The sequence below is a fragment of the Cydia pomonella genome, chromosome 16, assembly GCF_033807575.1.
Source record: "Cydia pomonella isolate Wapato2018A chromosome 16, ilCydPomo1, whole genome shotgun sequence".
In the NCBI taxonomy this organism is placed as follows: domain Eukaryota; kingdom Metazoa; phylum Arthropoda; class Insecta; order Lepidoptera; family Tortricidae; genus Cydia; species Cydia pomonella.
In genome coordinates, this window is record NC_084718.1 from 6,247,861 (window position 1) to 6,273,968 (window position 26,108).

Sequence of the window (26,108 nt, forward strand, 5' to 3'; positions counted from 1 at the left end):
AGGGTCGCATTAAAAATTCCGGAACGTAACAGAGGCCCAGGCCGCCGTCCGTTGACCTGGTGGTCAAACCTAGAAAGAGACCTCAATCGATCCCAGATGTCAAAAGAGACAACCCAAAACAGATTAACTTAGCGTGGAAGAGTGAAGAGACCCGACCCCAAATAAAGGGAACGGAAAGAAGAAGAAAGCTGAATCACAACCAGTGACATGTAAATAATAAAGACTCTTAATACTGGCTCATTTTCCTCTAATTGATGTAGGTGGTATTTTTAACCAGCACTAAGTATTTCATTTAATTTTGTTATATTTTGAGCTCCACATCTAAAAATAGTGTATACCTATACCGTCATCTCACGAGTTTAGCGTAATTAAAATATGAGGTCAAACACGTCATCTAAAATTTACAACTGTGTTGAGTCTGTGTTATTTACTGGTATCTGATCATATAGTAACAGACAATCGCCGATCAGCGACCATTAGGTCTAATCAGTGGCAGCCACCGGTCACTCAATCTCCCGTCGACTCCCATTGCTTGCCAAGCCCAGGGGAGTCGAACTCTTAAAGAACCAGAATATTGTGGTCCTCAAGTTTCGAGCGCAACCAGAGGGCGTCCTTATACTGACTCACCTAATTGTGTGACTCGCCTACGCTTGGTAAGATTGGAATAGCGTCAGGTTAGATTAGTTTAGTTCAGTTCAGTTGGTCGTCGCCCGTCGAGCGCTCCGCACGCGATCACCTCTCTTCTTGCTTCGGAAACCCGCTCACATGGACAACTTTGAAATTGTAGAATTCAACTCTTTGAGTAAGTACTCACTTTTCTCATAAACGAAGGTTTTCCCTCCATATTGTAAAGACTTGGTAAAAAGCAATATAAATAATAAGTATATTTTCATTTAATTGCTACAATTTTATAAACTTTCAAACTGGCACAGATGAGTTTGCTATTTTCGCTCATCCCTAGTGACCCAATTTCTGTATGACACTATAAATAATTTGTTAGCAAAACAGAACAGCCGCTAGTTTCGCAAATAAACAAACATTCAGTGTGTATCATCAATAAGGAAATGTGTTATTGATTTCGTTTCAATTATTAAACATTTACGTTTACGATTTTCGTGAAAGGAAATTACAATTTTCCTTTTTCACTTGTTTTTGTTACACATATTTTGCCGAATTGTCATATCCTCTTGGGACTTATTTATACTTAATTCAAAACGAAGATTGCTTATACTTACGCATATACAGGCTGATTAGATTCCATTATCTTCCAGGGAACATTGCTTAGGTTGATTTTTAAGACCCTGGAGCATTTCAAGTCATACCTACTAGGTCCGGTATTTCTATTCCATTTTCATCGAGACTTTCAAGTTAAGGATCAGAAATTTTAGCCTCGAGTTTTCTATTTTCCTCAAGAATAAAGGCAACGATTATTTACCTAAGACTATTTAAGACATAGAAAATTTTAACCTTGTTTTATTTTAAAAGTTTCTTTATTATACGGTGTTCTTTAAACAATAAAATCCAAAGTCCTCCTTCGTAAAATTTTAAACCATTAACAAAACTAAACACATTCGCTTGTTTATCAGAAAATCTTTACAACCCACGAGCGACCCTTCTGTCCATTGATTGTGTTGTTTATGAGCACGGGCCCAGTAGCAGCAGGAAATAAATGAAATAATGACAACACCCCCTCCTCCTTTGTTAATTATCAGTCGATTATTGATTACGAACGGTATCAGTGACCTTGTGAAAGTTAATTATTTATTATGCAAATCAATCGAGAAACATTGACGCAACAAACCCTATAGAGATAATAGCAGGACAGATATGGTCTTCCTGCTTTACATAACGCAACTAGATTTTTTTATCCTTTTAATGTATTAAGTTCCTAACTAGGAACTGACCTATCGCGCTAACTGTCAATTGTTTGGCCAACATGTCCAAGCCTACCCTTGCTCAGATCTAGAAGCATCAGAAGCGTGATATGGGTAGGCCTTTATCTCACAATCAGTTATCTCGTTTCAATAAGGCTTACGAAGGGTGCGTTGCTGTTGTCCTAAGCAAAATGGAACCCTAACCCAGGAAACCTATTGGTTTCACGCTGTATGAGTTTACTTTGACATAAGTATGTAGTTCCGTATTATCGCTGCGTATTTTTTTTTTTTTTATATATATTATAGGACATTATTACACAAATTGACTAAGTCCCACAGTAAGCTCAATAAGGCTGGTGTTGAGGGTACTTAGACAACGATATATATAATATATAAATATCTATAAATACATAGAAAACACCCATGACTCAGGAACAAATATCCATGCTCATCACACAAATACATGCCCTTACCAGGATTTGAACCCGAGACCATCAGCTTCGTAGGCAGGGTCACTACCCACTAGGCCAAACCGGTCTTCAAAATTAGATTTTTGTTTCCAGGCCTAATTTAATTTTGTTTTAGAGTATTCTAAATTTTATATTTATGAAAGTAACTAGTTATACAGTCGCGATCAGATATATCGGAGCGGCCGAGGTACTCAAAAATATCTGAACTTTCACTCTAACGCCTTGACAATAGAGGCTATCTGATGGCGACTGTACATTTATAGGTGGACCGTAGACCGTAAGTCTATTATAAGTATAATTTCTTTCAAATGACGTATCGGTTTCATGATCTTATTATCGAGTTTAGAATTTATCTCTAATAATATTTGTTTGCCATAACATGATAGTGTCATGATAAACGATTTATAAAATGAACGTACTTATGTTTTAGTGACCCAGAGCCCATACCTTAGATAAATACGGCATCCTTTACGTAAAAAATCCTGCTTTCGCTCTTTAAATGTACTTTAGGTCAAGTTTAACCTAATGCCAAAAACCCTTAATTTTCGATTAATGTGCTGACGAGCCCACATAGGATCAAGAACAACTTAGTACAAAACCTAATTTCGCTGAAAAATACCTACTTTAGTAGTTTATGCGTATGCATAACCGTTGCTCGCTTGTGCCTATCAAAGAATATAAACTGTGCCTATATTGGCGAGCTTGAATCATAATGAAAAGTATTCTTTTTCAGGTGAAACCGTGCAGAGTTTAATAAAGGATGCCGTAGAAATTCGAAAAAAGGCATACTGTCCATACTCCAACTTTGCCGTAGGCGCCGCTATCCTGACCGAGAAAGACTCCAAGGTCTACACGGGATGCAACATCGAGAATGCCGCCCTAGCTCCGTCTTTATGCGCGGAGCGGGCAGCCCTACCCAAAGCAGTGGCGGATGGCTATAAGAATTTCAAGATGGTGGCCGTGGTAGCTCACCAACAGAACTTCACGGCCCCCTGTGGCTTCTGCAGGCAGTCGCTCAGCGAGTTCGTCTCGACGGACGGTGATACGGACGTTTTTCTTAGCAAGCCGACCATGGATAAAGTGCTGTGTACGAAGCTCTCTAAACTACTTCCGCTTTCGTTTGTTAACTTCCAAAAAGACAGTATAATCACATAGAGTTTTAGATATTAGTTTAGAGTGTGAGGGATATAGTGTCTGTGGGTGCGAGTGACGATGTCGTCGATTGATGTAAAGCTGGGATATATCCGCGAAAATCGAAGTTAGTCAATTCCGGGTTTTCAGTCACTCTAATTACGTCTTAGTGAGAGTAAAAGAGAAAGATCCCCGCAATTTGCGAATCTCGGTTTTCGCGGTAGGCCCCCTGGAGTCCCACTGCGGCGCATGCTACGCACAGATGTGAGCCATTGTTTGGGTGCGCGACTTTCTTTTCGCAATGTTTTTCGTAAGGATCGGGATCACTCACTGCTCGCGTGAGATGCCAAAGCGGCTCGCTAGCGCTAAATTTGGACTTATATAATGAGAAACTCTGATTCTAAAACTGGTCATAATGTTCGTGATAAAATACTCCGTACTTCCTTGCAAAGTGAGTCAAACTGAGGTGTCTTATGACGAGTATTACCAGTGTGTTTTCCCTCGTCCAAGCAGGCCAATGTAAATGTCTCGATCGATCTTAGTTTTAATACTAAAGTGCCAATTACATCCACACTTTATCAGGTCGGCAAGGTAGGCTCGAGCAAGAGTGTTTTCCCGTTTCATCAAATATCAGCACGTCGCTAACAATATTTGAAATGTACAAAAATGGTTCATATGCAAAAATATCAAACATTGAACATTTTTGGCAATTAGAGACAAAGTATTATTTGAATTTCAAATATTGCTAACGATGTGCTGATATTCCGTGAAACGGAAAACGATTATCAGGCTCGACATGGAGACTGATTACGGACCCGATATCGGGAAGGGTGGATGTAATTGACCCATAAGTGACTTTCAGCAAACGCTTATTGCTTATTATTTAGCCGTGTACAGTAGTGGGCATCCGATTTTAAGCCTCTATAGACAACAAGTCAATTTATTGCACAAAAAAGAGAAATTATTGTAGATAATGTAAAATTATATGGAGCCGTCCTAAAAGAGTGGGACTTTGAGTACAGTCAACTACAGATATCTGGATATACAAATTTCCATGTATACGCGGTCAGATCTCGTGCAGCTGATTGTATTCAATAACAACTTTAAATTAAACAATAATATAAAAGATAAAAGACATTGTCATATTTAGTAATACAATTTTGTACATTAAATAAAACTTATACATATCGAATAATAATATTATAACTGTACAAAGCATTTCCTTCCTTTTCGACTAGGTATACAATTATTTCAGGACTTCAACCTTTATCATCTCATCAAGGTGTAACTGAAGAAAGCACAAACTGTAGGTAATATTACAATGCATATATAAAAGGCAGTAATCACAGTGCGCATAAGAAACTGTCAAACAACTTTGTCAGTAGAAAAAGGCGCGAAATTCAATCTGTCTATGGGACGATAACTCACCGCTAATTTTTTAAATTTGCCGCACTTCTACTGACGGAAATGGCTTGACAGACTTTATCTCCTACAGTGTTTCCTTTTTGCGGCGTCCATCTTGTCAGTTACGAAATACGGGAAGATGTAACAAGTTCTTTAAGCAAATCAATTCTAGAGTCAGACCAAGTTGGCAGCGATTTTGATAGCCCAGCTTGTGCAAGTGTTACGTAAACGTCATAATTTCATAGAAGTTTCACGTTTAAAATAACACTTGCTGCCAACTTAACTTGATCTGACTCTACAAGGCTCTTATACCAGTGTGGCCAGTAATAAATTAAAATTTCCATAACACTTTTTCCCGAACCGGGGAATCCCCCGCAATGAGTCGACGAAAACAAACACTGCCGTTGAAATAAAAGATCGATTCAACCAAGTCTCACAATAAGCCATTACCAGTACAATGGAAGGAAAAGTGATCATAAAATACTGCAATCATAACAATACCGACGCGGTTCTATTTCCGTGATCTTACTGGACTTGTGTAAAAAGAAAAGTATTTATTCAAATCAATATAAGTACATAATATCATTGACAGTAACGGTAAAACGTAGTGATTATATGCTCTTTGAGTAACGGTTTGACTGAATTTAAGGTGTCGATAGACGTGCCTCGATAGTGAAATAATAAATCTAATAAGGATTTTGGGTCAAATAAATCTAACAAGACCCCTGATGTGGAGTAAAGTTAAACGATAAAAATCTCATTCCGATTGAAGTTGTAATAGAATAATGTTCGCAAGCTCGTATAATCGTTACCAATGTAGTCATGCCTGTCCTTTCTTTTTTTAGGTATTTATCAGCATATTTCAATACAATACTTTAGTTGTATAGGAAAGTTATAGCTGGCTTATTAACATAAAAGATCTCATGAAGAATTGCATGTCTTGCCAGATATATAGTACTTAAATTCAATATAAAAACTATTCCTACCATTGTATACACGGGTTTTGATAGTTACTGATTTAAATAAAATAATATGTTATCAGTCTTAACACGGCAGTAACAGGTGTCAAATGTATAATAAACAGGTAAAACATTTATGACGAAATTAAAGATACTGTACAATACAGAACATTAAATTAGTAATCTTAATAATTAAATCTGACAATTATTGCTGATACTCATATGGTGATAAAGAAACAAACAATAACTTACAGTGAATCCTTTTCAAGTAAATAACTTTCATTACTGTTAAAATGGTTTGACGGTATTTTTTAATGGGTTTTGCAACTGTCAAAGATTTGCATAGATGCCGCTATCACAGTTTGCCCCTTTCTCTAGTTTTGTTCTATCGGATTTGGCTTAACCTTTTGAACGCCACGCCTATAGCACGCGGCGCGTAATCGTGAACCTTGTCGGTACGCATGATGGTTGATATTGGGCTGTAGCCGCGCGCGTCATATGACGTCTTTGTCAAAAGGTTAAAAGGTCGCGGTCAAAAGGTTAAAGGGCTGGCATCCAGGCCATACAATAAAAAAAAACAAGATTTTGACACAATTCTAGGGATTGACAGGGAAAGCTATGCTGGCGCCATCTGTAAAATACTTTGACCGTCCAATCCCTTTACCTCAACTAACAATATTTTTAAATATATACAAAATGGCATGATCTCAAGATAACCATTATTTACAAATTTTATAAATTTACCAGAAGGGACACCATCCCAAATAACACTGGCATAGATTCTCATTATTCGTAGCTAATTTAATAAGTAGATCTACTTGTTTTGGAACGCTCACCACCGCTTCTATCTGAGGGAAGTCCCGACCTGTCAATTTGTCTCTGATCCTGTTTAGGATGGATAGCGCGCGCTTGTTGAGGTTAGCTTCTGGCGGTATTTCAACAGATTCGTAGTGTAGATGGTTTCTAGATCTGCTCGGGAGAGAAAGAGAGGAGTCTATGTCGGACGAGAAGGTAGATTCAGTTAAGGAATGTCGGTCGTTGTCGACGAGCCGCCAGTTGAGCAGCGGGTCGTAGACGAAGGCCTCGAGCACCGCCATGACGCTGTCGCGGTGTTTGTGCAGCACGTGCATCACGGCTTCGCACGTGAAGCGGTAGGTGCCTTCGATGCCGGTTACCTGGCAGTGGAATATTTGTGATTTGAGACTAAGCTAAGCTGGCAACGATTTTGATAGCCTAGCCTGTGCAAGTGCTAACTAAATTTAAAATAACACTTGCACTGTTGGGGATGTCAAAATCGCTGCCAAATTATCTTCGTATGAGTCGAAAAGATGAGCAAACGTCAGTGTTTCACTTCGAAACGACTTGAAAATAGGGAGTTGACTTTGGCCAAAATAAATTGGAGAACGTAGACCGCAATATTTTTTAAACATGATTAAAATGAAATTAATTATAAAGAGTAGATAGTTTGGCCGTGATGTCACACGCAATCAATTCATATAAACTCATGCATGGCTGGCTGTTGTTTCGACAGTTCGAAAAAAGAAAATGATTTGATTTGTCATTAAACTCATTCAATATGACTATTGTCTTTCTGCGGCGTAAATCAAACAATATTTACAGCACAGAATCAATAAGAAAATAAAAATATAATAAGATTGGTGGCTGACACAAAACGCTGTGCCCGCAGCGACAGCCCCCACTGCCCGCGAATTTCATCAAATGTGTCACTTTCACTTCATTAATATCAAGACTTCCCTTACCTCCATGGCATTGATAAGCATTCTCGTGAGCCGGAAGGGGATCTTCTCCGGGAACTTGTCTCTCGTTTGCGTGACCTCGAAGCAGTCGCCGAAGTCGATGTGCAGGACCTTCCCCGTGACTCGGTGCAGCATGATGTTGGACGGGTGGCGATCGCCGAGCCCGAGGATGTAGCCCACCTGGTCATACAAAATGATATTCTACAGAACCAAAGAATATTGTAACAAACAAATCGTAGGAGAAAGTAGCAAAGAGGTCTGCAGCTTTAGGTACCTCTTGTCGACTGTTGTCGCAAATCCTTTCATAAATGAATTAATTTCTTAGCATAAATTATCTTGCTGAGAAATTCATCTCCTACACCGCGCCATCTAGTTTACGCTTTTGTTCCTAGTGAGCTAATGAGAGTAGTAAGAAAAGTCATCTTCTGTACTAGCGACTTCTACTCTATTTTGGCGTAATAGTCACAAGACTGACACTGTTGAGTTTAAATATGTTTCGATTTAGACGTAATATTTTTTATTGTTTACGCAAGTATCAACACGTCTTAGGAAAATGTTTGGGTTTTGGAAAAAATATTGATAATCCGCAAATTGAGCTCAATCACGCCATCTTTTGGTTGGCTAGTCGGCAGGACATCCCTAGACATCCACCTTAAATCATCACTCGACTCATTTCAGCGATCGGTACTGTTAGCGTCAAGAGATTTCACTCTAAGCGGTTACTCATGGCTGAGACATAGAGCTATTCGGAATTTGGTACAAATATAATCACCACTGACTATTGTTGAACTTGAACATTATGTCTTCTCAAAAAGGCTTACGAATGGGCAATGAAGTTTGTCGAGCGCGGTATGGTACACGTACCATGCTCATGACGGCGAGCGAGCGCGTGTAGTTGGTGCGGCGCTCGAACCACGCCTCGGCCGAGGGGCTCTTCAGCCACAGCAGGCGCGCCAGGTCGTTGCCCGGCGTTTGGGACAGCGTGTGCTCGAACACTTCCACCTGCAATTACGTTTAGGATAACACTTTCCATAGTAATAATCATAAATCAAGATCAAGCTAAGTTGGCAGTTTGACGTTCAAAATGACACTTGTAATAATAATAATCAAATGTTTGTTCCCCTTCAATACCCGACGCACTGAATAACCTATCACATTATAGGACATGAAACAATCATCATCATCATCATCATTCTATTTTTTTTTAATATTATTTCATTGCAAGTTTGTGAGAAGCACTATACAAATCTCGGCGAGAAACGGGGTTGCCGGCCGCGTATCCCTATTCGACCTCGCTACGGTCGGCCGTCTATATGTACTTGGCCGGCAACCCTTCGTTTGCCGTCCTCTATAGGAATATACTATTGTTGTTTTTACTACAGAAGTGTCGAATTTTTTAAATCCAGCATGATGGTCTGCTGTTTGGCGTTCAGGCCCATCGTGACGTTCTTCTTATCCCTGTAGTCTATGACGATATTATACAGGGTGCCGCACTTAATGCGAGTAAAAAGTGAAAATGAATCACCTTTTGCATTAACATGAGCTTGGGAAAGTCTGACGCCATTCTCAGCATGATCTGCTGCTCGGTGTTCAGACCCATCTTGACGTTCTTCTTGTCCCTGTAGTCGATGATGAGGTTGTACAGGGTGTCGCATTGTGGCACCCAACCGATCAGCCCGGAGTTGGGCGACAACGGGACCACGGCGTATCTCTGTTTACAGAAAATGAGGAAATTATTCGACCTATGGTTGATATCCACACAAGTAAGGCTTAAAAAACAACTATGACACTGTGACAAGGTTTATCATTCTGGTGCGCTCGCTCGCCTACGTCGCACGTGTCCACTTATTAGCCTACGGAACTTGTCTTACTAGCCAGTGTTTCTCAAAGTTTCATTTTTGTTTACAAATATTTCTATCATGCAGTGTGCTTTGTGTGGTGACGATGTTAGTGACGCTATTCGCTGTGGATCTTGCGAAAATAATATAGGATATTGCTGTGCTAACCAAACTGAGCAAGAATACAGAAAACTCAGCGCTAGTCGAAAAGCGGCGTGGAAGTGCCTAAAATGCAAAAAGCCAACACCTACAACTTCCAAGGCTACTGATCTTGATTCCATTATGGTGAAGCTGAATCAAATGGAGGTTCACCTTGCGTGTCTCCCAGGTCTAGTGAAAGACGTAAAAGATATAAAATTGGAGCTGGCTGAGGTAAAAAATTCTTGCGAATCAAATAGTGCTAATTTGACTAAATGCACTTTGCGTTTAGACGAAGTTGAGAAGAAAATACCCGATCTCGAAGCAAATAATGTCAAAATTAATTCACTTAGCCAACAGTTAGCTCAGCTTAAGAGTGAGATCACAAATCGTGACCAATGGTACCGTCTAAACAATTTAGAAGTTAAAGGTGTCCCACTCAAGAATAATGAGAACCTCTTCACCATCATGAAACACATCGGCGAGATAGTTGGGTTCCCAATACAAACCAACAGTATTAATTACATATCCCGGATTCCTGTTCACAATTCTAAAGAAAAATCCATCATCGTTAGTTTCGTTAATCGACATATTAAAGAGAACTTCATTGCTTCGGCGAGACTGAGGAAGACTATATCAGCGGAAGAACTCGGATTCAAGGATTGTCATAACAAGATCTTTGTAAATGATCATCTAACACCTGATTATAAAATGCTGCTAACAAAAACGAAAACCGAATTGAAATCCAAGAACTATAAATATGTGTGGGTGAAATTTGCGAAGATTCACGTACGCAAGGATGACAACTCGAAAGTTTACGTCATTAACAACGAAAGTGATTTAAACAGATTACTTTAATTTGGATCTTAGTTTTCTTTTTGTCTTTAAAGTGTTCTCTGTTCGCTAAAGTTGTGTCAACCTGTGCTAACAACAATTTCGGCCATGTATGCCAAAGTTTGAGTATCACTGCATGGCCCGGCCCGGCCGGTCCAGCTATTTATTGTTATCGGGTGCACGGCTTATCGCTATACGCATTCCAGATGCGCCGCTCAGGGCATGCTCACTTAACTATATTTGTCTTCGTCTATCATCGACCTTTTAAGTTATGCTTAATTACTCGCTCTTTCGCACTTACTAGAAACCGCTTATGTCCTCTTACGATTTCTACTTTGCGTTGCATTTATTTCCAGTTGCAAATGAAGTTATTTTACCTAATACGCTTATTTAAGTTAATTCACTGTTTACCTAGCTCGGTTAATTTGTTGATATTTTATTATTGCGTATATTGCACTCGTAAATGGCTTTAAATAATAACGAGGGAGGTATTTATCCTACAATTTATTACCAAAACGTGAGGGGACTCCGTTCCAAAACTTCTTTATTTTATCGTAACTTAAACATTTCATCTTATGACATAATTTTACTAACAGAGACGTGGCTACTAGATGGAGTATTGGACACGGAGTTATTTGATGATCGATATGTCGTTTGGCGGCGAGACCGTGATCCGCTTGTAACTGGCCAAAATCGAGGAGGTGGCGTTATTATAGCTACTCGCAGGGAGCTGGCAGTCATTCCGCAACCTACCTATCAATCAACAGCCGAGGATCTATGGGTGACCTTGACTATTAAGGGCCATCAAAACACATCAATTAAACTGCACCTATGTGTTTTATACTTATGTAAACAAAATAATGGTAATACCTTCTCACAGCAATTATCTAATTTCCTCAACAGCCTAGGTGAAGCGGTATTACGTGGGTGTGATGACAAGTATTTAATAATAGGCGATTTTAATATGAGCAATATTATATGGACACATCAGCATTCTACTTTGATTCCCTCGAATTATAAAACTAACGATGAGTGTAGTTTAATTGATGAGTTAAACACGCTAAACTTAAATCAATATAACGATGTCCGTAACCAGTATGGTAAGTTATTAGACCTTGTCTTGTCCAATGATGTAGTACATGTTAGTGAGTGTTCGGACCCTTTAGTACCGATTGATCCATATCATAAAGCTATATTAGTTTCGATTCAATTTGCAAAAATAAGTAGTTTAAAACCCGCTCCTCGCATAAAATATTTTTACAATAAAGGTGACTATAGTTCCATTAACAACGAGTTGACCTTGATTAATTGGGAGGATGAATTCTCGCGACGCTCATTAGAGGAGTCGGTTAGCTTTTTTTATTCCACATTTAAAAAACTGCGATTTAAATATATCCCTAGTAAAATATGTCATACTGATAGTTTTCCTAAGTGGTATTCGCCCGCGCTAAAAAAAGCTATCAAAGAGAAATCTAAATATCTAAGAAAATTCCGTACATATGGTAATATATCAGATTTAATCTCTTTTAATTTTCAAAGGGACAGGGTCAAAAAACTTGAACAGTCATGTTTTGCAACATATGTTCGACGCCTCGAAAATAATATCGTTAGAGACCCGAAGCAGTTTTGGTCCTACATTAAGTCGCGTTCTAGCTCACATGGTGTACCGAGTTGTTTAAAGTATGACGAAAGATTGGTCAATACGGCCGCTGATATATGTGAGGCTTTCTCTAACTATTTCTATACAACATTTTCTGCGCCTAGTATTGATCAAGCGGTGCCGGTTGACTCTGTGGGTGGTTCTATCTCACATATAAGTAATATAGAAGTTAACTCAGATGCTCTTATAAAGTTACTGTTAAAATTGGATCCGTCCAAATCAGCTGGACCTGATGATATGCCGGCCCTCTTTCTGATTAATTGCGCGAATACAATTGTGATTCCAATATCTCTACTATTCAAGCGCTCATTTGCTGAATGTAACGTCCCTTCCATATGGAAATCAGCCTACATTACACCCGTTCATAAGAAAGGCCCAAAAACGGAAGTAACTAATTATAGGCCAATCTCAAAACTCTGTATACTTGCTAAAGTACTTGAAAAACTAGTTTATACTCAAGTATATGCGGCAATTAAGAATTATTTTAGTCCTTTCCAACATGGTTTCCTGCGATGTAAGTCTACCGTTTCTAATTTGATACTCCTTAATGATTATGTAACTAAAGTCATGTCTGAAGGTAGTCAAGTAGATGTAGTTTACACAGACTATAGTAAAGCGTTCGATAAAATTGACCATAAATTGCTAATCCTCAAGTTAAGTAATATGGGTATTCACGGTGATCTGTTGCGCTGGTTCACGTCTTATATTGACAATAGGTCGCAAGCTGTTGTCATTAACAACTATGTGTCTGGCTGGGTAACTGTTCCCAGTGGCGTTCCTCAAGGATCGTTGCTGGGGCCTTTGCTTTTCAATATATTTGTCAATGACATCAGTGATTGTTTCCACACTTCCAAATTGCTATGTTTCGCTGACGACATGAAAATTTTTACCAAAATTAATTCATTGGATGACTCTGCTCTTTTACAAGATGACCTTACACGTCTTGTTGCATATTGCCAGACCAATAAATTAGATCTAAATGTATCTAAATGCTTTACTTTAACCTTCACTAGACAACAAAGTTCAATTCCAACTTCGTACAAGCTAAATGATCATGTGCTTAAATCTGTGTCATGTATGAAGGACCTGGGAGTCACCCATGATTCAAAGCTTTTATTTGATACTCATATAGATAATATAGTAACTGGTGCTACCAAGACTTTGGGATTCATAATGCGTAGTTCTTTACATTTTACCCAAATTAAAACTATAAAAGTTCTTTATTGTACATATGTCAGAAGTAAACTTGAATATGCGTCTCAAATTTGGAACCCCAGTTATAATATTTACATTAACAGAATAGAACGTATACAGAAAAAGTTTGTAAAATACCTCTGCTTTAAAATGAAAACTCCTTATAATTCATCCAATTATGAGAATATTTGTAAAAAACATCACCTTATCCCACTACATAAACGTCGACAGATTGCAGATATTACTTATATACTTAATATTTTAAATGGTAACATTGATTGTCCTGAATTGCTCGCTAAGCTCTCCTTCAATACTCCATCTAGGTCTAAAAGATACTTCCCTCCCCTCTCAATTCCTTTTTCATCACGTAATTACAGAAAGAATAGCTTTCTACTACGAGCTGGTAAAAGTCTAAATGAACTAACGAAGGAGCGGGATATAGACGTTTTTAATAGCAACATCACAACTATAAGACGGATTCTAACAGACAAATTACTTGAGTGAGCGAGTCGTATGTGTTGGCATATTATTGTATCGATTAACGTATTAAGATTACTAATAAGTTTTGGTTTCTTTGTTCAGTATATAATATAATAAGTATTAATATTTAAAAATATTAGTGGTAACACGTTGTAAAAAAAAAAAAAAAAATCTAGTGCTAACCACCAATTATCTGTTAACCTGTTGCTACCAGTGGGAACCTATAATTGGCTCTTTGTTATCTATATATATAACTATTGTACAATCTATAGCTGTTGGTTCTCCGAACAATAAATAATAAACAATAAATAATAATAATAAATAATAAACCAAGGCGATGTCCACGAGATAACTTTGCTGCAAATGTTTATGTTACTCGTAGGTATTGCTTGCTATATTAGCGACATCTTTACACTTGTTGGTTTAACCGCTAACCTGAATGGCCAGATCGTGTCGGTATGTGTTGGTATCTGCTTGTAGCAAGGCATTGACGAGCCCGAACAGCTGCATGACGCGCTCGTCTTGCCGCAGGTCCTCGTGGCCTTTCAGGAGGAACATGTATTGCTTGCCGTCGGATCCTTGGATGGTGAGGCGGCGGGGGGCGCTGCTTCGACTTTATTACCTGGGTAACAAGGTTCAAATTTATGATCTTGTAAAAGGTATTACCTGCTAACTTAAAAACGAAATTGGGGTCCTAGTGAACCAACTTTACTACAGTACTTCTACCTAAAAAGGTACGTCTAAAATCCTGAACACGAATTCTTTAGTTTTAGTACCGCCCAATACAAACATTTAAAGAGTCAAAATCACACGTAACTTACTTGCAAATGACTATGTATATGCGAGATCCTGATAATTTTCTCATTAGGCACGTAAGACCCAGGTACAGCCAGCTCGAAGTCCCGGCACGAGTGCAGCTTTCTACTGACGTATTGCAGCTCGAGCGAGGCGAGCGAGCGGAACTGCGCCGTAATGCGGCGGAACACATGGTAGTACAGGTCCCAAGCCTCGTTGAGGTGGCGGTCGTCGTTGGATTCCTGCGAGAAAAGGTTAATAATAACATCAATAATGGATAGTACCATCGTCCTCACTGTTAACTGTCCATCGGTGGATCTTTTTACAAAAGACCGGTCACTCATTAGATTCGTTTTTACAGGTGGATATGGTCCACTGATGGATAGTTAAGAATGTTGCTGTTGGTAGAAGTGGTTCAGCAGTGAGCCATTGATTATTGAATCTATTGGTGTTTTATTATTTTAAAATTTGTAATTACAGTCTGTCAAGCACTAACTGTCAGTAGAAAAAGCGCCAAAATTAAAAAATGTAGGCGCTAAGGGTTATCTTCCAACAGAAAATTTGAATTTCGCGCATTTTTCTACTGGCAAAGTTGTTATCCCTATAGGGAGCGTGCATGAACGGTAGGAGGCAGCACAGGAGCGGTCAGATTTTTGGCGCAAGGCGTAAATGTGATGTTTTTTGTTCCGATGTAGCCCACAAGATGGCAGAACCTACTATGCACAAGAAAACACGCGACGTGTACATGTGCATGTTTATGGTTGCGATTCAGGCCACAAAATGGCAGACCCTCCAACGCGCACGGTCCCTATAGTTTGAGCATTAAATACATACGGACTTCAGCGCGCGAATAACGCAATAAGGTGGAACAAGCTTACAACAACATGTTTGTTTTCGCTCCTGGTAACACAAAAATGTTCTGTCATTTCGCGCGGTAATGTCAAAATTGTCATTGTCATATATTGAATTGAAACGATTGTTTTGTACGTTTTTAAAATATTTATGATTACATTTCTTGTATGTATAATTTAATGGTTTCTATCCAATTATTACTGCCCCGTCTCAGGATTAACTAATTTCTGGACTGATTAATCTATTGAGTGACCTTTTCCTTGGAAATTTACAATCAAAATGGTAAGCAGTTTAAAATAATTTATAAGAGGTTATTGTTTTTACTATTTTGAGAAAAAAAGAACCACTGAATGCAAGCATCTTCCAAATTTGTATTGTTTAATAAATAACCAGCTATTGCATTCAGAGTATCATAATAAAGAGATAAAAACGCAGTTGCGTAGTTTCAAATTATTTTTACTACAATTATTTTGCAGGACACTGAAGAGCCTTCAGAGCTAATGAAACTACTTGCACACAAGGATAATGTTCCATTAGCACTCAACAGGAAATGTGACTCCACAACTCCTAAAGTTATATCTTATTCTGTGGAGGTTCAATGCGAAGTACCAACTGCAGATAAAAGTACAAACTACAATAGCCATAAGCTAAAGACATCTCAATCAACACAAACTGTCACATTTGAAAAACCATCTTTATGCAGTGCAACATCACAGTTGGGATCTGTAGATAGTCTCACCGAGAACAATTTACAGCAACACTTTATAAACCTAATTTGCAATAGCCCAAAACAATACTTAGGCATTCCCAAGCAGTTCCAGTGGGTGCTTAAACATATATGTGAGCACAACCGAAATAAACTATCAAAACTTACTCTGATTATAACACTTTATAAAATAAAGCAAAATGGTTCCTTGATAAAAATCAGTGATCAGTTTGACATACCTTCATCTGAAATAAACAACATGTTTGTAAAAGGGATAGAATGTCTTGCAAACTTCTTCCAAAACCTGATCTTTCTACCCGCACCAGATCAAATAGAAGCACAACTGCCACACAAGTTCAAAGTAAGATATCCCAATGTGCAGTGCATATTACATAGCCTTGAAATAGAAATTAAAACACTAACAGACCCACTGCGCCAAGCACAAACCTGGTCAGAAGACAAATATGGTCACACATTAAAATATTTGATTGGATGTACACCCAATGGGTTTGTGGCTTTTGTCTCCAAAGGTTATGGGGGTGGGGTTTCTGATAAAGATATTTTAGAGGGGAGCAATTTAATAGACATTTTGCCCCGTAATACTGTAGTTATGGCAGAATGGCAGAAGAAAAGTTTTGTAGGTGTTGAAAGTCATTTGATGACAAAAGGTGTGAGGCTACTTCGCCCAAACCATCCTGGTATTAACTCTAGCACCCAACCTGCGCAAGAAGAAGCTATCAAAATTTTAAGAGTACATCTTGAGAGGATGACAAAGCGATTAAGACAGTTTGAAATGTTATCCGAAGTCAACTCCAAGCATATAGGGTATATGGATCAAATACTCATAATAGCTTGTGGATTAGTAAATTTACAAACAACACCACAAACAATAAGTAATTAGGTACATGAAGTATTGTTTTTATAATAAGGAAACCTTAAGCTTGAAAAGTAATTTTGGTTACATTAAATAGCCAACTAATAGGTCCTTGGCATCATGCATAAAGTATGCGCTTTTTTTTATTTGTTAGTATGTTAAGGTATAAATCTTATGTTTACTTTAACATGAATGTAACTTCAGACAGAAAATTACCTCATCTGTGTAATTTCCTAATAAATGTATAACTATGACTGCATTTACATTTACTTTGCTGCTGATACCTACTATTCTTACTAACAATATTAGCTGCTTAAATGATTAGTGACAAATTACAAGTCTTGATTAATAACTTCATTTTCTTCTGTCATTCATCATTCCAATCATTACACTGCCAGTGCAAATCAAAACCGTGTCATTACTCCAATACTGAAGCAAAATCTAACTTCATTACTTGCAGTCATTCCTTCATTCCAATTACTATACTATCACTAGTAATGTAATTTCTTTAAAGTAATGTGATTATTACTTATGATAGCGTTTGGCCCGTATTGTAAACATCGTAGACGACAAGCTTTCTATGGTACCACCACATAGGCCGCGGACTGGACGCATGTGACCGGCGGCGCCGGCGCGGCAAGCGGAGCGACGGGCGGCGAATACCGCTGCCGCCGCTTTCGTCCAGAACACATTTGATAAATGTTAATCGTACGTCCAGTCCGCGGCCACAGAAACTATTACTTACCAGCTTCTGCTCGCTCCTTACTAAGACTTCGTCAGCGTAGAATTAGTAGGTACTCCATTTCCCACTTCCATAGTAAATTCCATCCCCCTTTCCACTGATTTGTGTAATAAAAACTATCCTATATGCTTTCCCGGGACTTAAACTATCTCCTTGCATAAACCAGTTCAGCCGTTTAAGAATGACAGGGTAAGGACAAACAGACAGTTACTTTCGCGTTAAAGCGTAACGTACGAAAAGTGTTCAAATCAGGACAATGGTATCGACAGGAAATATGTTATAAATCATAATCTTAAACAGTTAACATTACAGCTAAGCTTAGCAGCCAGAAGTAGCTGAGATGGCGAGGTGGGCAATGCTCTAAACATACCTTTATTGCTGAGTGGGAAAGAGGTATTAACTGCCATTTTGAACACCGTGCCGAAAATAGCAACTCAGAACACAATACCTTGTACATTTCGCCCCACCGCTGTGCCGCGTCTAGGTCGCGCCCGTACATCTGCAGGAACGAGACCTCCTTCAGGGATTGCGGGGGTCTTGCTAGCATGGCGTGCATACGCTCTAATGTGCGCGCCATGCCTTTGTAGTCCTTCTCGCTGAAATATAGCCTGCAGACAAAAAGGGGCTTTACTTGAAGGAAATAACAGCGACTTTTACGGATCGGAATCCAAATATGTATAAATCTTATCTCACTTAAAATAAGGCTCTTAACCAATTAAGCTACGGAAGCTTACCAGAACCTCGCTAATCTTTCGCTTATGCATACACGCCTTATGGGGTGGCGTAAAGCGACATCTACTGAAAGACTATTACATCTTTTAACGGCACCGAAGTCTCAAGTACATAAGGGAAGGAATGGAAAGTTATGAGCAATGCACGGATTGCAGAGGTTGCGGATTCAAGTCCTGCCGGAAGCGTAAATTTTTCAATTTTTTCCTTTAATATAAAAATATCCAGACAATTGTTGTTAATATTACTTCAATTTTTTACTTAAATTATACGCACCTTGACGCTTCATCCAACGCAATAAACACTTGATCGTGCCACAATATCGCCACCTTGATCAGCTCCTCCGATATGATGGCGGCTTCATTCACCAGGTTCTGCGAGTGCACGCACATCGTCTTCAAGATGTAATGTGCCGCATTCTTACGCGTCACAAATGATGACTTTGTCGCTACTGTCAACGGATACACCAAAGCTTGGGGATGCAGTTTGCTTATATCTATCAGCAGTATATGAACTAGCTTTGCCACCAAACTTCTTGGCGAATCTATCCTGGCGATCAACTGAGGTATCACTTGAAGCCATATGTTTATGTCGATCTGCCTTATCCCTTCGAAGAGCGCATCGTAAACTGTAGGATTGTGCCCGTGATCGAACCATAGGGTTAGCAGTCTTAGAGTGTCTTGAAGAGAACTCCCGTTCGATATGCTAATAGATTTGAAGAACCCTTCGATAGCGGGTATCGTGTGTGTGTTTATGAAGTCTGCTCTGGATACTTTCTTCTCGCTTGAGCCACCGGCAACGCTGCTTTCGGAGATATTATCCTGTTGTTTGTAAAACAAGACGGTCTCAAAGTTCATACATGCCCAGGCGTGGCAACCTTTATACCATTCAGGAGCTAGAATAGTAGCAGCGGAATAGTTCCTGAGAATCTCTGGGATAGACAGCTCGTTGATCTCTTGGAGAGATTCACACCAAGATCCGAGTTTGAGATGGCAGCGTGCGAGCAGACGGCATTGCTCCTCATTGTCGGGTTCAGAATTATCCACAAATCTTTGCAGAATATCGTAGGCGTATCTCTTATTGCCGGCTTCCCAAAGATTCTTACTGTAAGCGAGAACTATCCTAGGATCCTGCATGTGGAGTAGAACATCTGGGTTGTTAATCGGATCGCTTCCAATTATAGATAAGACAATTTTATGAGCCTGACTTAGGGCTCCAGTTTTCCGACATAGAGATGCAAACTTCAGCCAGGTTTGGAAATCTTCGCGCGGACTTAGGACAAGACTTCTTATCTGCAGCAATTTCCTCCAGTCTTCAACCAGTCTCTGGCCGCCTTGCAGGCGCGACCACCATGTTTTGCGGATAGTGCTTCTCCGTTCTTCTACCAATTTGTAGGTGACGACTTCTTCGAGTTCTGTCAGCAACTGCGCGTTGACTAGCGCGCCATAAGCTCTCTGATAGCTTTCGGTAACTACCGCCGTCAGTTCCGTATCAAGAAGACTCCTGGCTAAGTCAATGTAATGCCTGGACTCGGGCCATTGGCTTTCGTGGATTGCTAATATAGCTCTGTAGAAAGCGCCTTCTTGAGTATCCTCCGGTACGCAATCAACATTTTTCTTCATGGCGTCCCATTCTTGAAGGCCCCAGGAAGCTGCTGCTGCGATTTTTGCCGATTTCTTTCGAATTTCATCAGACAAGGTGTCCCATTGGTCGGATGTGATATTGTATAGTTTACGCCACTCTCCCATCGCTTCCAAACACCTCATTAGTCCTAATTTTGACTCGTCGTCCTGTGGTTCAACCTCTAACTTCTTATTGTAAAGGTCCAAAGCCTGGTCCCAGTTGTGAAGCTTCTCGTACCAGCGGACGTGTACGTTTAGCGAGCAGTCGCCATCTTTCTTTTGCATGATAACTTTTTCTAGCAAACCGTTGGCCGCTTCTTTCTGTTGCAACTTGTTGTTGATGTGTATGAGAGCTTCGACCACTTGTGTTGACGGATTGTTGCGATACTCTTCTTCCTGCAATGTTATGTTTGATTATTCTCACTAAAATTCTGTATCATTTCTAGACTCACATTATTTCTAGAGGGTGTCCAACTTACCTTGTAATATAACGCTTTCGCGTAAGCTTTGCAATTGATCGCCGTATCTCCTAACAATCTAATCGATATCGGCAGTTCCCCCTTCTTGCAATGTTCCATAAACTCCGCCAAGGTGAGCACAGCGAGCGCCACATCAGGTGCGTCCGGTACGGCCAGCGCGCTCTCCAGCGCGTTCGACAGTGAGCGCCGGGACTGCTCGCCCAGCTCTGTCCAACACGAGACGAACGCCGCGTTGAATAGGTCATACGCAAGTTGAGGGTAGTTTTGGGCGAGGGTGGAGCATGCCCTGAAATGACATACATTAGTAGACATTCTAGATATAAAATTACATAATTACGAAACATGATTTCCTTTAAAAAGTAGATCGAAATAATTATTAAGTGTATAGCATGGAATGTTAAAACGCAGGATAATTTCTCAGTTTACCAAAATAATATATACACAAGCATACAGGAACAATAGATTGGGAGGAAAAGTCACATAATTATGACAGAACAATAGGTATACCTGATGGCTGGGCTATTGGATTCGTTGAGGAAAGTGACACTCAGGTCCCGCAGCCACTCTAACCAGTCCTCCTTAGTGATGAGACTACTGACTGCCCAACTTTTCCGCAGCTCGTACAGATTTACTGATAACTTCTGCATCGGCTGCATCTCGTTCGTAGTTACCACCTGCAGAAGATGTAGCCACGTTATGTTAAGCAGTAAAAACGTAGTGCATTAAAACAAATTTCGAAGAAAATAGCTAAAACTCACGTCTTTCTTCCGAAGCCGCATACGAGTCTCATCCATATAATCGTCATCGCAGGCCAGAGTAGAAACTACCTGCAATCGCGTAATCAACACGATGTACTGTGGACATTGGATTTTGTGTTTCATCATGAGCCTTTCCATCGAAGGTATGTAGTCGACGTACTCCCGCCCGAGCTGAATGATGAGCGCGCACAGTGCGTTCATAGCTGTTTGTCTCAACGGCGGGTTGGTGTCCAAAACGCGAGCTAATGCTTGAATTATAGTCGCCGAATAAGGCTTGAAGTACAAGTACATCGATAGATGCTCAATCGTCTCCATCGCTAGCTTCGAAACAGATTGCGGAATGTTCCTGCCATCAAACAAAGCAGTAATTGCAGGTACTATCGACAAAAGTACATCATCCAGATTATTCTCGAATTTTTGTATAGTTAAAAGCAGTTTTTCAGTTAAAAACTTGTCTTTGCTCCTGTCGGATCTGAGGATACGCAGAATGTTCGGCAATATCTTTCGCAAGTAAACTTTGAACTCTGTTCCGATGGCGACTGTTATGTGTTCGACGAGCATTATCAGGGTCGGCTGCAGTGGAGTGTCTGGGGTCCAATACTCCCTGATGATATCGAAGATCTCTTCCAAGTAGTTTCGAATGTGTATTTTAACGACCGATATCAGTTGCGCCAACTGGGTAAAGAGGAATTCACGGAAGTTAGCGCTTTCTGTTGTGCGTATTACGTATAAGAGGCTCGGCGTGACACGGGATATGTATGGAACACATTTAATGCCAAGCGACTGGAATATGAATGTTACAGAGTGTACAGCACTTGTGTGGTGCTGAGCCAGTAAAGGATCTCTAAGGATTCGCATGAGGGATGTCAACACTATGGCCGGGTAGAACTCATCTAGCACTATCGGCGACATATTTACCAACATCTCATTCGTGTTCAAGTCTAAATTATCTGCAGTCGCCGACTCATCGATGGCGGGTATCAAAGTCGAAACTGTTTGAAAATCTATCAAACCCTGATTAACCTTATGCTTATAAGGATCTAACGCGCCGAGAAGACCTAAAACTCGAATAGTTTCGCGTCTGTCTCTGCTCTGCTGTTCCGATTTTAGAAAGCCTAAGAGCATGTCCATTAGTTGAGGGTATTCCATGTAAGGTGTGACCACGTGGCCAGTAGCACTGATGACTTGGCCAAATGACCACAGAGCAATACTCCTCTTCTCTGGTTGATTGGGATCTGATAGCAATTCAAGCTGAATGGAGATGAGTTCTGGCAGCCATTGGTGTAAGGCATGACCACCACCATACACTTCAGCTAAGTCCCCTATGGCCTTTAGAATAGATGAAACCATTGTAGGGTTACTCTCTTTTTCTCTAAGTTTAGGTACGAGCACTTTCAATATGGTGTCAACGAACTGTCTCGTAATTCGTGGTGCATGCGAAATTATATTGTTGACCATTCTCAATGACTGTTCCTTGTTCCTTGCAGATTCTGAATACTGTAGTTCCATTAAAATTTGAACAAAAAGCTGACGGAGCGTGGGCGTTGTGTAGCTTGGATTAATGTTGCTGAGTCTCCCAATCACGCACAGCGCAAGTTCGCTCACCTCGACATTGGAGTCATTGATTGCCACGAAGAGACAGCTCAGATGTTCTTCTACAGCCAAATACTTGTCAAATGCGGGGTTTGTAAATATTTCCAGTACTTTGTATCGGACTTCATGGTCAAAATCTGACCGACCTAGAGCGAGAAGTTTTCCTAAAGACTCATCAATTAGCATATGGAGAGTTCTCGAGTTTGTGACTGAACATCGCTCAATGGCTTTGATAAGAAGTTTCGCGGCCGTCTTTACAGCTTCCATCCTGATGTCGTGTTGCTCACTTAGAAGATAATGATCTGTGCATCTTCTAATGAAACTCATCAATGTATTGTTCCATTCGAAATCGAATGCGCCTAACGTGCGTAACGCTAAAACTAGTTTGTTAGCGTCATGAGGCTCAACCAGCAATGCTGAAGATAATAAATGTACGATCTGCTGCTCTGAACTATTTGGAGCATAAGGTTTTTTTCTCAAAATTAAAGACAGCATATTCAGAAGTTTCTCAGTAATATCTTTCTTTAATGAGGGTACATTTTGACTTAGTTCTTTAAAGCAAGTCGTCAGCTGAGCACTCAATCCAGTGGCACACATGGGATCTAACAGCTCTCTCACTTCACTGGCCACATTTTCCTTCATAGCAAAGCCCAATAGGGTCACACAGTTGAACAACGGTGTGTCAGACCCAACTCGCTTCTTAGGAGTCTCCTTCAGTGGTAAAGTTAGTTTAATAATCTCAATAATCCTACCTAAGTATGTCTGGATATCTGTTTCAACTGCTACACAAATGAGGCCTAAAGTAGTAAACGCCATAGCCCTTTCTTTTTCTCGTCCTCTTAAAAATGTTATCAGGTGGTTGATGGTAGATTTAAGATGTCTTTTGGAAAATACTTCTCTGTTAAATGCAGCCAATCGAGGTATCATTAGCAAGAGCATTTGATGGACATTGTGTGCTCTAGATATTTGCTGTGCCATAACATCTGTAACAAAAAAAGAGCAACATTAAACACTGATAAAGTAAATACAATGAAAAGTAAAATCTATGAAGAAAATACATTGAGCTCAGAGTTAAGCTAGTATAAGGTCATCACCCTCCCCCTAAAATTCTTAAAAATATCAATAGCCACTTAACTTGAGAATTTTTAGTCCTATAATGTCCTAATAATATGTTCATGAGGCAAAGATGCTCCAGCAAATTATAAATCTTAATGAGGTGCAGACAAAATAAAACTAATAAAAATTACATACATAATTACCTGAGCAAATCTTTTCATATTTTTCAGTAATAAGTTGTTTACAAATATTGGACTCATAGATAACAGTTTGATGTTTCTCCTCAGCAAAATGTTGCTGACTCCATGAAGTCTGTATCTTAGTGCTCAGAGACATTATCTCATCTGACGTGTCCTGCTCAGCATCCAATTTCTGCATAAGGGCTGTGTACTGCTTTTCCCAGGCAGAGTTGGAACATCTCAGGAGTTCATTCAAGATCAATAATGCACCATGCACATGGTCATCCCTGTTAAGACCTTTCTCTCTTATTGGCTGGTCAGTAAAAGATGTCATAGCTTCTTCATAACATTCAGAATACCACTGAACTTTATTTATCTGCTCTGGCAGTTCCCTCTGAACGGTGACCACCAAAGCTGCTCTCAGTGCTTTGGCTGCTGCTTCTCTTATCTGGTCTTTTGGATCTCTTAAAGCTATCATGATATGGTTGAAGAATTTAGTAATTTGCTGGTAGAACCATGATGGCATAGCAATAGCAAGCTCCTTTAGAATAAGGACTGCAGATAGCCTTTTTCCCTCATTCCTTTCTTCTGAAAGCCATTCATAGCATCTCTTCATCTCCTGCTCCACATACTCTCCTCTCTTTACACCTAATGTAGCAGCTAAACGCCCCATTGCTTTGGCTGCAAGCTCGACAATACCAATGTCGGTGGAAGGGAAAACATTTCTTAAATATTGGGTGTAACGAATGGTCCTGCTCTTTGTGGTTTCAGTATCCCCTCCAATTAAGCATACTGCAAACAACATTTTAATATTACATATTTGGAGGATATATGCTTGATAACATGCATACACTAATACATACAGATATAGGCTTGATAAATGTGAGACTACGTGTGAACTAATTCAATACATTGATAACATGCATACACTAATACATATTGACCTCTGATTAGATATTGACCAAATCCTCAGTTATAAAGCTGTTACATAGTATGCAGATCGAATAATACTAAATTCAGTGCATTTTTGGAACGTACAGGCTTAAATGAACAACACTCTTTAAGTTTAGGAAACAGTTTGTATTGTATACACATGGTCTAAACATTGATCCAATTAAATGTATAACCTATATAATTACACATACCAATGGTGAGTATTCCAGCTTTCTTCTCATTATTATCGTAGCTGGACGTGAGCGTATGAATCTGCTGGTTGAAGTCGTCCAGCACCTGCGCCAACGTCTCCGGGGAGAGCTCCCGCAAATCTGTCTTGGCAAAGTGTAACAGCTCGCGAATAGCTTTATGTCTCGTCTCCGAATGCCGGGACTTCAGCCCCGCTACGAGCTCTGACACAGTAAACCCCGTCATTTCTATTAATTAACGGGGTATCCTCCTACTTACATCCAACGATGAGTATTCACATAATTACAAACTGATTACTTAGAAGATAGGTTTACCAAAGCTCTATCGGTTAGCCATTACTAATTTGACAATACAAAACACTACTAAACCGTGTACCTATAAATACTAGTACTCTTTTCCATAAAAGGTAAATTTGTTTAAAATGTAAACAAAAATATACAGCAAAACATGCGGCCTCCCTCCCTGACAATCCTGACATGTAGTGATTATATGCTCTTTGCCTGACATAAACATAATGACAGCTGGCACAGATAAAGATAATATGGAGATAAAACTACTCCGTTACATACTTTGTGCAAACCTAGCAATAACGACAGTAGAAAATCATTAATAAAGTTATATAATTTCTGAAGAACGGAGAAATGCTTTTATGACAATAATCAATCTGCAGCAATAGAAATATAGAAAAATATATTTGTAGAAATCTTTTTTGTTTACAGTGCCATCTATTGAAATAGTTGTAGAAGTGCAATCAAACAAAGCAAGAATGACGCGTGTATTTTCAATACTTTCTACTTGTCATCCATCCACCAACCACAAACAACGAATTGGATTTGAGTAA

At 39.6% G+C, this 26,108-nt stretch overlaps 3 protein-coding genes across 3 annotated transcripts; 2 read left to right on the forward strand and 1 right to left on the reverse strand.

The window, feature by feature from the left end:
• Positions 1-659: 659 nt before the first annotated feature.
• LOC133526236 (cytidine deaminase-like) lies at positions 660-4,690 on the forward strand. Its single transcript, XM_061862766.1, has 2 exons — positions 660-802; positions 3,078-4,690. The coding sequence occupies exons 1-2, from the start codon at positions 766-768 to the stop codon at positions 3,497-3,499; spliced, it is 459 nt and encodes a 152-aa protein (XP_061718750.1). The 5' UTR covers positions 660-765; the 3' UTR covers positions 3,500-4,690.
• On the reverse strand, positions 4,597-25,736 carry LOC133526234 (serine/threonine-protein kinase mTor-like). The gene is given in 14 exon segments (XM_061862764.1): positions 4,597-7,013; positions 7,599-7,775; positions 8,460-8,597; positions 9,121-9,306; positions 14,175-14,339; positions 14,341-14,361; positions 14,561-14,776; positions 18,157-18,316; positions 18,714-20,455; positions 20,539-20,824; positions 21,046-21,212; positions 21,297-23,872; positions 24,149-24,916; positions 25,270-25,736. Coding segments are annotated over 14 exon segments (7,260 nt in total). The 5' UTR covers positions 25,493-25,736; the 3' UTR covers positions 4,597-6,578.
• Positions 15,373-17,225, forward strand: LOC133526235 (uncharacterized). The gene is made up of 2 exons (XM_061862765.1): positions 15,373-15,668; positions 15,863-17,225. Exons 1-2 carry the CDS (start codon positions 15,666-15,668, stop codon positions 16,991-16,993), a joined length of 1,134 nt encoding a protein of 377 aa, XP_061718749.1. The 5' UTR covers positions 15,373-15,665; the 3' UTR covers positions 16,994-17,225.
• Positions 25,737-26,108: the final 372 nt, after the last annotated feature.